The 14,711-nt window shown below is 27.4% G+C and overlaps 1 protein-coding gene across 1 annotated transcript; it reads left to right on the top strand.

Moving 5' to 3' along the window:
- Positions 1-1,856: 1,856 nt before the first annotated feature.
- On the top strand, positions 1,857-3,708 carry LOC124890101 (auxin-responsive protein IAA20-like). Its single transcript, XM_047401978.1, has 4 exons — positions 1,857-2,188; positions 2,497-2,771; positions 3,280-3,361; positions 3,463-3,708. The coding sequence occupies exons 1-4, from the start codon at positions 1,953-1,955 to the stop codon at positions 3,515-3,517; spliced, it is 648 nt and encodes a 215-aa protein (XP_047257934.1). The 5' UTR covers positions 1,857-1,952; the 3' UTR covers positions 3,518-3,708.
- Positions 3,709-14,711: the final 11,003 nt, after the last annotated feature.

Raw genomic sequence — 14,711 nt, 5'->3', positions numbered from 1 at the left:
CATTAGTACTTATCCGTATTATACCTAAATTATCTAGAGATAATACTATCTTTTTATTCATCAAAACTAGAATATAAGTAAGAAAATAAGTATTTTCTAAGAAAACATTTTTTATGAAAATATTTTTGTTCATACCAAACCCAACCTTAGATTTTTTTTTTTTTTTTTTTTTTTTTTTATAATTGTGGTATTCGAGTCCATTTTATTGCACCTTGATTAATTTCATGAAATATTCGTCACATCTCACCAGCAGCAGTGGGTATATGTAAGAAATTAAATGAGAAGAAATCATTTATATATTTGTCTTCCTAGATTTTGAACCTGAAGTCTCATTGTTCTCAACTCACTTTACTGACCAATATAACATTGGTGCACTTAGGGGTAGTTTGGTACATGAGATATCCTAGAGTTAAGTTTGGAATTAGATTTATATTGTGTTTGTTTGCCAAAAAAATAATTTATACCGTTAATCAAATACAATATAAATCTAATTCCAAACTTAATCCTAGAATTTCCCATTTTATTCCATTCAACTTGAAATTATTTTATCTCACTTTCTAGGTGGATAAATTAACCAAGAATTATAACTTTAAGACTATAATACCGAGATAATTTAATCCGAATACCAAACGAGTCCTCAGACTTCAATTTTTCTTACCCGGAAAAGGTCAAGATAGTATCACCAAACTTTAATTCAAGGCAATTCCTTTCCCAAAAAAGTGAATACATGATCAAGTTGTGCAAGCTCAGCTTAGAACCAGAAAAAGAATTAGCCAGGACAAGTTTGAACAATTTCTGACTGAATGAAATGTTGGATCAGAGAAAAATAAAGATAGGATTCAAAGATGTAAGAATTTAAGTTTATTTACATGCAATCTAAGAATTATTTACACACTCAAATCACTTAAAAAGAATGACTCAGCACATCGATAACCCTCTTAAGTTTAATAACAAGTTTTACTTGAACTCACAAATTATGATTTGTTCAAATTAAACAGTTAAAAACATGATAAAGTATTTCTATTAGACATTTACGGATCAACTTTTAGAAAAAATTTTAATTCATATTCTCTATTATCAAGTGCCTATTATATAAATACGTTAACTATTTAAAACATATTTTTATTTAATTATACGAACTATATATCCTCAATTGAAACATGTCTTGAGGTTTTTAAGACTTAGCTATCTTTCTTATCATCCACAATTACATATAGAAGCATTGAAACGCAACATGTAGATAACAGATTCATATGAATTTAGTATTTTTAACACAAAGCACAATATAAATTTAGTATTTTTAACACAAAGCACAAATTTATGTACAAAAATTTACTACTAAAATCCTAATAAATTGTAATTTTGAACTAATAATTTTATAAATAAAATAAATTTGATATTAAAAATCTTAGAAATTAAATTCATAAAATTCAAATTTTAATTCCATATATCAATATCTACCTTTTTTGGTTGACATTTTGAGTGTGTAGGAGTTAACTCAAATCCAAAATTGGAAAGCATGCAATTACTTTCTTTGTAAAATGAAAATTGTTACCCTTACAAGGGGGAAAATAAAATGCATGCACGCGCACTAAGTGCGTGTACAATTTAGCAACACATTAAATAATAAAGGACTTATTGTCTGCCCAAAAAGGGATTCTAGGTGTTCCATTTGGGTCGGCTAAAAGTATAGCAATGATGTAGACATACTTGAGAAACTCTTGCCCCTTCTTCACTTCTTTGTCTAGTTTCCCCCCCATCCCTCCATGTCCCCTTGGGGTGTGGGGTGTGGGGTGTGGGGTGTGGGGGTGAGTGGGTGAACTTACATGTAATTATACAAATACACACAAAACTCCTATATATATGTTTGCAAGTGTGTATCAACTATTTATTTCTTAACAAGGATCCTCAAGAGTCAAGACTAAGCTAAGTGTCTCAAGAAGTCGGATAATATGATGGAGCTACAATTGGGGCTAGCACTTTGTGGCAATTCAGCAAAAGGGTATAATCTTGATGACTTCAATATTGGATCGTTGTGTGGGAATTTCAATTTGAACAACAATATCATGAAAGGTAGCTCAAGTGAAATTCTTGATGTTCAAGATGAAAATAATGTCCAAGTTCTTCAGACTCTGCCTTTGCTTGTTTGGGACAAAGATGATGCTGATGGTCACAATGAATCACAAAGGTATAATATAATTTTAAAAAATTTACTTGCATTTCTTTGACTTCTAGTCAAAATATGAATTTTGAACCCGTATGGCTCGTTTGGTAAGTAGATTAATATCATGTTTGGTCGATGGTATTAATTTGTTTCACGTTTAATTTATATCGTATATCAAACTTAATTGTGAAACCAAAAGACCCATAAAGTATTATAGGTTGTGAACTATAAATCCTGAATTGAACTCTGATTATTAGTAATTATATTTTTGTTGTGTTAGTTTGTGAATATTTCAAGAAATGTTAACATTGTTTTGCATTTGATTGAAACAGAAAAGATGGGGATGAAAATGGGATGGTGGGCTGGCCACCAGTTAATGCATTAAGGAAGAAGCTCTGCCACCAGAGCCGCCACCGCCTCTATGCCGGTGCAATGAACTACGTCACGGTGAAGAATGGTGGCGTTGGCGGCGGTGGCAGAGGATCAAATTGTTACAAGTATGTGAAAGTGAAAATGGAAGGAATTGGAATTGCAAGGAAAATTGACTTGAGTAATTTTCAATCTTATGGGACACTTACTGATACCTTAATTTCCATGTTTGGAAAAAGTGAGTATAATAAACTCTTAGCAAAATTTCTTGTTTTTTCTTTCCTGTTATTTCATTTTCCAAATTTGGATTTCTTTTGGTGTATAATTTAGGTAAACTTGAATGTTATTTATTTCGATGTATAGATTAAATAATACAGTTGAAGCAAAAGTTTAAAGTAAATTATATATCCTATCAGAAACGAATAGGGATAAGATATGCATATATCATATTCTGTTTTGATCTTTATTTGTAGGATCACACTATATTATTATTGTCATAGTTAATACTATGTAGTCCAGAAATTGACGACTTATCCTTAAATTACTTTGACGTTAAACGTTCTCAAAATGGGAACTGTATCAAGAATGCATATAATATAGTAGAGGTTTGTTAGTATTTTAGTCTTTCTTCTCCTTTTGAGGTCTATTTGAAAAAAATTATAGTATGTTGTATTTCTTGATCGTGAGTATTTGAACTGATTATTTGTTCAAAAATTGCTAAATTAATTGGTTCTTTTTTATTTCAGGTAGAGAAAATGGTGATGTTTATAAACTTACTTATCAGGATAAAGAAGGTGATTGGCTTCTTGCTGGTGATGTACCATGGAGGTATATATGTCTAAAATTTTAACCATTTCTTTTTGTTATATCAAGATTTAATTATTTTAATTATGAATTGTACGTAATTTGGGAATTTGTGGTTTTTGCAGGGCTTTTGTTGGATCAGTGCAGAGGCTAAAATTGATTAGAGATGAAGATTATTAATTAGTGGAATATATATTATCCCCCTCTATACTATTTTAATGTCTATTTTATTTTTATCTTTTGATGTCTAGAAAGATGTAATCTCAAATAGAGTTTTTGATTATTATGTGTAGAAATTCTGAAGAACTAGCCTATGACATACTCTTAATTATAACCAAAAAAAAAATTGATATATATGATTTTAAAAGCTACACATTTTCCCCTCAAGAAATTTTTGCATTCATATTATCTGCTTAATGCATTTAGTACAATAATAACAGCAGAGGATGAAGTCTATATAATCTTACTCTTATATTTTATGAGATCATCAATCTATGCTGAATTTTTCGACGCAAACAAAGAATGTTTGCAGGAGTTTGAATTTTTAGCATATCTTGGGAAGATCACAAGCATACACAGTAGTTGAAATCTTTGTAACAAAGCTAATAAGGACGAAACATGATTAATTGAACATCTTTTACATATATATATATATATATATATATATATGTTACATTACATGAATGAATAAAATATAGCAACACATATAAACCTTGAGTATCTTTACCACTTAATTATAACGTTTCATGATGCATTCATCAATTGAGAGTTCAGACAATGTTCAACCATAATAATGAATAACTTGTTTGAAGAGAATTTATTAAAAGATGGTATTCTCATAAATTTTCTTACAATCTTTTCTAAGTGTGTACTTGAAATTTTGAGTAACATGTTTGAAGAGTCTATATGTGAGTGTCCATTATTAAATTGTGAGTGACAAATAATACGACGTTATCGTAGGGAGAGGGAGTTCTTTTTTATTTAACAAATGGGTCAAAATCATTTTCTCTTTCTAACTTTGTCTTAAAAATCAAATTCTTCCTTCAATTTTGAATAATAATCATACCGCCCCCTTATCCTAATTAACTTTTTAAAATTTCTATTTTACCCTTTATCATCATCATTTTTTTTTTAACTTCTTTAAAATCATCATATTTTCATTTAAAAAAAAATTATATAAAAAAATTTTCATAAAAACATAAACATTATTCATATAACAAAATTTTCATAAAAACATAAATATTATCTTCTAAGGAAAAAAAGTAAGAAATACTAATTAAGTATATAAGCTAATGATGATTTTATGAAGTAAATTAGCATAATAAGAAAATTAGTTTTATTAATAATAATCAAAACTATAATATTTATTTTACAAGTGAAAATAATAATTAATACTAATTTTATAAATATATTTCAATGCAGAAAATACAAACAATAACTAAAAGAGATAAGCCTCTAATACCATCCCGAACTATGGTCAAAGTTGTTACAACACACTCCAACTTTACAGGGGTCCTATTATCCCTTGAACTCAAATTTAGCGTATTTTTATCATTTTTTTGTGTTAATGTGACACCTTTATTACATAAAATGGAGCCCACATCAAAGGTGTCACGTCATCTAAAATGATTGACAAAAGGTATCACGTTAACTAAGAAGATTGACAAAAATACGCTAAAATTTAGTTTAAGAGGTAATAGGACCCCCGTGAAGTTGACGTGTGTCGTAGCAAATTTGGTCATGGATTGAGAAACTAGATGTTTTTCTCAAATAAAAATAAAGTTAAATTTTAAAGATTATATTTATTTATATAAATTATAAAATATGTAATACTCTATTAATGACAATCACAACTTATTTACTGATATAAATAATAGATAATATCGTTTCTTATCACTTGATCCTCATACTAAAAATAGATGTTTTAAATTATATGCTCAATTTGTGAAACTAAGAGAATTGTACTATGTTTTTTTTCTACTCTTTAGTGTTAAATAACTATATAAAGTAACAGTATAGATAAATTTAAAGTTTCAAATTATCATTAATAAGATTAATTTAGCAAAATATACCTCTAAGTAAATTTTTCTTAAGGATTGCGTTATATCAACAAAAAGTTAAGTAATATAAAACAAATTTAGTAAGAGAGTGATAAAATACGAAAATATACGCACATGCATGTACATACATATGTATATACACACACTTAGGGGTGGGTTGTTTGGAAACAAGTTATTCCGGGATTAGTTATTACAAAATAAGTTGTACTAACATGTATGTATGATAACTTATCTCATCAATGTGGTATAAATGGTGCGATAAATAATTTTGAGACTACCTAATACATCTAATTAAACACAGAATAAGTAACCATGAACTTTATCTCTGAATTATTATAATTATACCTCACATCAAACGACTCTTTAATACATATAATACTAAAATAATGAACTTAAAAAATAATATTGAATTTTGTGATAAGTTTTTAAAAAGTATTAATTTACTTATAAAGTTAATAAACTTAAATAAAATGCTACAAATATCCATGTTAAAAAAATATTCATTACATATAATATAAAAAGATATTACATAAATATAAATTTAAAATTACAAGGACAAAATGGACATTGCATGAGATAAAGGGGGAAGTATGATTGTTGCTCAATGTTGAGGGGGAGTTTGATTTTTTAATCAAAGTTAGGGGGTGAAAATGATTTTCACCCTTTAACAAATCTTTCATGATATAAATTAAAGTTGGGTGAAAATCATTTTCACCCCCAACTTTGATTAAAAAATCAAATCTTCCCCTCAACATTGAACAATAATCATATTCCCCCTTTATCCTATGCAATGTCCATTTTGTCCTTATAATTTTAATTCTATATTTATGTAATATCTTTTTATATTATATGTAATGAATATTTTTTTAACATAGATATTTATAGCATTTTATTTAAGTTTATTAACTTTATACGCAAATTAATACGTTTTATAAATTTATCACAAAATTCAATATTATTTTTAAGATCGTTATTTTAGTATTATATGTATTAAAGAGTCGTTTGGTGTGAGGTATAATTATAATAATTCAAAGATAAAGTTCATGATTATTTATCCTACGTTTAATTAGATGTATTAGATAGTCTCAAAATTATTTGTCGCACCATTTATACCACAATGATGAGATAAGTTATCACACATACATGTTAGTACAACTTATTTTGTAATAACTAATCCCGGAATAACTTGTTTGCAAATAACCCACCCCTAAGTGTGTATATATACATATGTATGTACATGCATGTGCGTATATTTTTGTGTTTTATCACTCTCTTACTAAATTTGTTTCGTATTATTTAACTTTTTGTTGACATAACACAATCCTTAAGACAATTTTACTTAAGAGGTATATTTTACTAAATTGACCTTATTAATGAAAATTTGAAACTTTAAATTTGTCTATACTGTTACTTTATATAGTTATTTAACACTAAAGGGTAGAAAAAAAATATAATACAATTCTCTTAGTTTCACAAATTGAGCAGATAAACTAAAATATTTATTTTTAGCATGAGGATCAAGTGATAAGAAACGATATTATCTATTATTTATATCAGTAAATAAGTTGTGATTGTCATTAATAGAGTATTACATATTTTATAATTTATATAAATAAATATAATCTTTAAAATTTGACCTTATTTTTATTTGAGAAAAATATCTAGTATCCCCGAACTATGACCAAATTTGCTACGACACACGTCAACTTTACGGGGGTCCTATAACCCCTTAAACTAAATTTTAGCGTATTTTGTCAATCCTTTTAGCTAACATGATACCTTTTGTCAATCATTTTAGATGACATGACACCTTTGATATGGGCTCCATTTTATGTAATAAAGGTGTCACATTAGCACAAAAAATGATAAAAATACGCTAAATTTGAGTTCAGGGGATAATAGGACCCCTGTGAAGTTGGAGTGTGTTGTAACAACTTTGACCATAGTTCGGGGTGGTACTAGAAGCTTATCTCTTTCATTTATTGTTTGTATTTTCTGCATTGAAATATGTTTATTAAATTAGTAGTACTTATTATTTTCACTTGTTAAAATAAATATTATAGTTTTGATTATTATTAATAAAACTAATTTTCTTATTATGCTAATTTACTTCATAAAGGTCATCATTAGCTTATATATTTCTTACTTTTTTATTCTAGAAGATAATGTTTATGTTTTTATGAAAATTTTGTTATATGAATAATATTTATGTTTTTATGAAAATTTTGTTATATGAATTTTTTTTAAAATGAAAATATGATGATTTTAAAGAAGTTAAAAAAGGAATAAAAAAATTGATGATAAAGGTTAAAATAGGAATTTTAAAAAGTTAATTAGGATAAAGGGGGAGTATGATTATTGTTCATAGTTGAGGGGGAGATTGATTTTTAAGACAACGTTGGGGAGGGAAAATAATTTTGACCCAATTAAAATTAACTGGATCAGTAAGGAGTTATTTTTCATTTAACAAATCTTTCATGGTATAAATTTAAATAAAGAGTTATTTTTCATTTAACAAATCTTTCATGGTATAAATTTAAATTATTTGAATCAGTAAATTTCAAATAGTAAAGAAAACAAATGGTTAAACAATGAAAGTCGACACGTTCAATATTCAGGGCGTGTTTGGTATGATGGAAAATATTTTCCATGGAAAATGTTTTCCTGGAAAATAAATTGATTTTCTACTTGTTTTCTCATGTTTGGTTGGTGAGTGAAAAATATTTTTCGAAAAATATTTTATGGTGTTTGATGGTGAGTAGAGACTGGTTTTTAGAAAAATATTTTTTAGTGTTTGATTGGTGAGTGAAAAAATATTTTTTTAGAAAATACTACTAACTGTTAACTAGTATATCAGTGCCTCTAGCAACTCAACAATTTGTAAGAACTAATTTAAGCATAACAAATAATTTCAATATCGAATACTAAAATATTACAATCACTAAATTTAAGCAACTATTAATTAGCAAATATAGGAGACACTTTTTAATATTTTGTCAGGATAATCTTAAGATACTACAATCAATAGAAATATAACGGAACGACAAGCTTATTCAACCTCGTGAAACAAGTTACATCGACGACAAAATGAAATATGCAATTAGCAAAAGTAACACAGGTAAGTAGGGGTGTGCATCGGTCGGTTCGGTTCGATTTTACATATTATCGGTTCTGTTTATTGATTTTCGGTTTTTAAATATGCTAAATCAATAACCAAACCAATAAAATATTTTTTATCGATTTTTGGTTTATAGGTTTTTAGCCCTTAACGATTCGGTTTTCAGTTTAACCGATAAGAAAATACTCATAAAATAGAAAGAGTAGTAACTAACATGAAAAATGATCGAATCTTAGTTGCAAACAAAAATCCTACATAATGTGTTTTAATTTACAAGAATCTTCAAGTTTGAACTAAATATTGTTAGGAGAAATTAAGAGTTTGTATAATTGAAATAATAAGTTTGTTAATTTGTAGAGACTAAAGAGAAATTAAGAGAAATATCTAATAAGTCATATATATATGTATATATATATATATATATATATATATTCTTATTGGGTTATCGGTTTACCCAATAATCCAATAAGAAAAAATCGAACCGAACCAATAACCTAATAAATTTTTTTATAAAACCATTAAAAAATCGTTAACCCAATAACAATAAACCAATAACATTTTTATCGGTTTGGTTTATAGGTCGGTTCGATTTTTGCACAGCTCTATAGGTAAGTCTTCCTCTATGCATATGAAAATAACAATACATTCAACGAACATTGGAAATGAAAAAAATTCGGGCTTCACTATTTTTTATTTCAAGCAGTGAAAAATTGAAGCAAAGTACAGTAAAAAATATTTTTGAGTAATGTAAATTTTTGAGAAATGTGAATTTTTTGAGTCATGTGAATATGAGTGTTGTTGGGGTGGGGAAGAGGGGTGGGGTGGGGTCATAAGTCACATTTGTCATTTTCTGAAAAATGACTTTCCTTGGCCATGAGGGAAGTCATTTTCCCTCAAATTGAGGAAAATGAGTTACTGTGGAAAATATTTTCCAAACTTTTTATAGCACCCAAACAAGAGAAAATAGGAAAACATTTTCGATGGTACCATACACACTATCAGTGTCATTTTCCTTGGGACAATTTTAGGTGATTAACCTCTTGGTAATCTGTTATGAACGTAGCTGGTTTTGGTTAAAGTTATAATAATGTGAACGCAATTACTTATTTTCTTAAAAGAAAACTAGTAATCACGGGATTTATTATTTGTATAAATAACATAAATATCAATCCTTTTGGAAGTAATTATACTCTCTCCCACTTTTTTAATTATTTTACTTTCTCTGTGTTAATGTACATAATATAGCCGACATATACATAACATTCTGTGTATATATTGGGATTTTTATAATATGTTAAGGGAGTCGGATTTTTTGTAATATTAAAAACATAAGTTGTGTCTTTGTGTAATTTTTAGTTATTTTTTTTGGTAAGTTACGTATTCGACAATCGGCAAATAATAATTATATTCTAATAATTATATTCCCAAAGCAAATAATTATTATTATCTATTCAAAATGAATATTTTATGTAAATTGTATATTAATATACAAAAAAAAATGTTGGTTATTGTTTTGGTGTGCGGTTATGTATATATGTTAGGAAAAAATACATAAAGTAACATATTTAAATATTAAATTACAAAAAATAACAATACTTTTATCAAATTACATTTTATAGCACATGTATTTGTATGTATTTATATTTTTGAAGTAACAGTCTACAAAAATACAAAATACATATCGATCAAAAGAGCAGTAAAAATCATATGTATTTGTATTTTTGTAGTAACAGTTTGCAAAAATACAAAATACAACTTGCTATAAATTATGTAATTATGAAACTGCTGCTATGAAATTCATAATTAAGGGGATAAATATGCTATTTCTGAATTTTAGCCGTATTATTTGGGTCCGTAATTCGAAGTATAATTTCCCAAACTAAGTTATTTAAGGTAGGTGAAACCATAAAAAAGGTGATTACAATTGGATCATCACACAAATGGGCTGGCTGTCTACCAATCACTACAAGCCCAATTCCTCAATTGATGCAGTTCAGCCCATTTTCTTCAGCCCAACGAGCCTCTACATTTTACTTCTAACAAGTATGAAATTACGTTCAATAACCTTTGAAACGAGTGATTTTGAACTTTTGACTACCCTTGCTCTATCAACAAATTTTCAAGGTGCTTTTAAAAAAGGAAAAATTACACAAACTAGCGTATCTAAGACATTAATTACAATTAATCTAATAGTTTTTTAAAATTACAACTAATAGCAAAAGTAACAATATTTTAGCTTTTTTATTCAGAAGCATGTGACTTTAACCATTACCCACTTTTCATGCCACTTTACCTTTATATTACCCTATTATCACGCTAATTTATCAATTTTAATTCCTCCCAATATCTTTTTCGGCTATTTTTTTTTCAAATTTTATTTTTCTCTCTCCAATTCTTGATAAACATTGTCTCCATCTGTTAAGGTAAGTTGATTTTACAGTTAATGCATATTATTTTTTTCATATAATTTTTTTTGTAATTTATTTTTGGCATTCTTTTTCCACATTCTTCTGCAATTTTTTTTATTCTTGTGTGTTGAACGTGAAACTCAACAGATCCAGTATTGAAAACCTATGGTTTGTCTTCGGTCTTTATACTCAGGATAGTGCATGGTTTCGGCTGACAAGCAGGTAAAATTGTGCCATTTTGATTGTTAATACTTAGTTCAGTTTTCTTCTTATCAGAAATAGTTGCTTACACAGAGAAAGTGCTTTTGGATGTTCTTCTTTGTATTTCTTTCTTAGATGGTTTTTTAGATTGTCCAACAGCTTTTATGGTTTATTTTTGTCCTATTTTGTTTGGGGATGGGGGTGGAGGACGTAGTCTCCTTTTATGATCTTGGACAATCCTCACCTCATGAGTGAATTGGATTCCTGGTTGCCCTCTCGAATTCATGTTCAGTTAGATGTATTTCACCGATGAATTGTAGTAGTTCTGTCCCATCTTTTCATATAATTTATATTTTTTTATTTTTTCGTATTGCTTTCTTCTTCATTTTTTGTTTTGATGTTTTGTGATATTTTTAGTGTTTTTCCAGCCAAGGAATGTCGTTTCCAGTGATGGGTGGGTTGGTGGCTTCGATTGGACTCGCCGGTTTCGACGTTTCCGATAAATTTTCAACGGAGGGAGGGTATATCCGACGAATTTCATCGTGACAGTGACTGACAACGACATTAATAGTGTTTTATCGGCGAGTATTAGCCGGAACAGATCACAGGGTTAAATTTTAGTCAGTGGTTTGCTAATTTTGCAGATCTGGTGAGGGACGGGCTTGACCATTATTTTTATGGATTTTTCGGTTATGTGGTAGCGCGGATCGGTATATTCTGACGAGATTTCTATAAAATATAATTTTTACAGTATAAATATGTATTTGTATTTGGTAATGATAAGATTTTTATTTGTATTTGATACTAATAAGATTTGTATTTGTTACAGTGTAGATATGTATTTGTATTTGGTATTGTAAGATTTGTATTTGTTACAGTATAGATATGTACTTTTTTATTTGTAATCTTATATTTTATTAACAAAATGTTCATATATGTATTTTTGTCTTTATAATGTGAAGATATGTATCTGTTAAATTTAAGATATGTATTTATATTTTAGGGATTATATAAGATGTATTTGTTACAGTATAGATATATATTTGTATTATAGGGAATGTGGTTTGTATATGATGACATATGCTGAGTGCCTTACTTTTGATAAATGTGTTCCAAATGTTGACTTTGATTCAGATCTTCGTTGCATGATATATGCTTCAATATTGTGGCATTATGGTTCGAGGAAAGAAGAAGAGAAGACACAAAGTGATGATGAAGCACCAATGAGGCCTCCTATGAAAATTAGGATAACAAAAGATACTGAAGTGCATGATATTTGATGTTTATTTTAAATTAGTTGTATTTGACAACAGTTAACTTTAGGTGGATGAACATTTAGTTGAATATTTCTTAGGTTTCATATGTTACTTTAATATTTAAAATCGATATTTTAATATTTATTTGATGTGATATTTAGATTTTTGATGTTTAAACTATAAAATAGAATTTTTCGTGGTTAGTTTATGTTACTGTTATGCATATGTCGGTATGAATATGTGGTTTCTGGTTTTGAATATATTTTTGAGTAATTAATATGCATATTCCAGTTACTATATGTATTTTTTATATATGCATTTGTATTTTTCATTTTATGCATATGTATTTTGAGTAATGCATAAGTATTTTAAGTAATGCATGTGTTTTTTTTTTTCCAGATATGCATATGTATATATTATTAACACATATGTATTTATGCATAATGCATATGTATATATGAATATTGCATATGTTTTTTATAAGTCTAAATATATATTTTTCTGCTATGGATATATATATATATATATATATACACACACACACACATTTGTCTAAATATATATTTTTTGGCTATGCATAGGTATATGTATTTGTCCAGTTTAATACATATGTATTTAAGCAGATATGCATATGTATTTATGAGTTATCCATAGATTTTTTTCAATTATGCATATATATCTATGAATAATACATATTTATGTATGATTAATGCATACATTTTTTTTTTAAATATATGTATTTAAAGTTTTGATTACGTAATTGATATGTCTTTATATGTATTTTTTATTTTTTTTATTTATTACATAAAGTTATGTTAACTTATTCTTAATTTTTATAGATGGACATAGGTACTTAATAGATTCTCATATGTATTATTTCAGATTAAAAATTTACTAAGTGTGGCTTCCAGTTTTTTAGATATAAATCAATGATGTTAACTATAACAAGTTCAATAACATCAAACATTTATCAAAATTTAGAATCATATAATTATCAGTGAAAAATGAAGTAATTATTTTTTGACATAATGCTACATCATGAACAGATCAACATTTAGACTATAACTGCAACATTTAAACTATAACAATATTATTGTACATTTTTTCATAGACGCCACATACATGTATAATGTGGTATATCACTCTACACACCACCAACAACTTTTATGATGCTTGCATTACAGTCAAAAACTACACACATATGTTTTCTTTCACCGTATGCTTTCTTCAAATTCTTAAAGAACTAAGTCCAAGATGCCTCATTTTCAGAATCAAGTACACCATATGTCAAAGAAAATATATGTCCTGCATATTGAAAAAATACATATAAGAATACATGATTTTTACACATAAATACTGCATATATATATATTATAAATACATACAGCTGGAAACATATGAAACTGCTAGTGAACACATTAACATGCTGCATATATATATATTAGAAATACATATAGCTGAAAACATATGTAATCTTCATAATGTTATTCATATGTCCATCTACAAAAGTGTTTAACAAGAACAAGCATGCTTCCCATGTCAATCTCCAGAGCACAAAAAAAATAGTAAAAATAAAATTAAATATCAAATACGTACTATATACAACAACTAATTGGTATACATAAAACTGCAAAACAAATTCCAACAAAAAAAAATCTTTTATTCGAATACTATGACATTAAATTAAATTAATCAAACTCTGTAAAATAATTGCAACATTTGAACTATAACAAATTAACAAGTTCAAAATTTAGAATGACATAATTCTCAATGAAAAAATTCAGCAATTGTTTTTTGACTAAAATCATTATCAAACTTATCATTTATTGTATTTCCTACATGAACTCCTATTGTGACCTTTAAACCCACATGAACTACAACAAATTTTATTTTTCTTTCCGAACATATCTCTTCCTGATTTACCACAAATAATGCATCATGTTACTTTCTAAAAAAAATTTACATTATCCCATAAATGCCACATACATGCATAATGTGGTACATTATTGTACACATCAGCAACAACTTTTATGATGCTTGCATTATGATCGGAAACTACGCACATATGTTTTCTTTCACCATATGCTTCATCCAGATTCCAGATTCTCAAAGAATCAAGTCCAAGATGTATCATTTTTAAAATCTAATACACCATATGCTGATAAAAATATATGGCATGAACATGGAAAAAATACATATAAAAGTACATGATTTATACACATAAAATAATGCATATGTATATTATAAATACATACAGCTGTAAACATATGTAACTGTTAGTGAACACAAAAACATAATGCACGGCTATAATCTATATACATATAGCTGGAG

This window comes from Capsicum annuum, unplaced genomic scaffold, assembly GCF_002878395.1.
Source record: "Capsicum annuum cultivar UCD-10X-F1 unplaced genomic scaffold, UCD10Xv1.1 ctg1184, whole genome shotgun sequence".
Classification (NCBI taxonomy): domain Eukaryota; kingdom Viridiplantae; phylum Streptophyta; class Magnoliopsida; order Solanales; family Solanaceae; genus Capsicum; species Capsicum annuum.
Note: the sequence above shows the minus strand (reverse complement) of the source record. Positions and strands in the feature narration are given on the sequence as shown.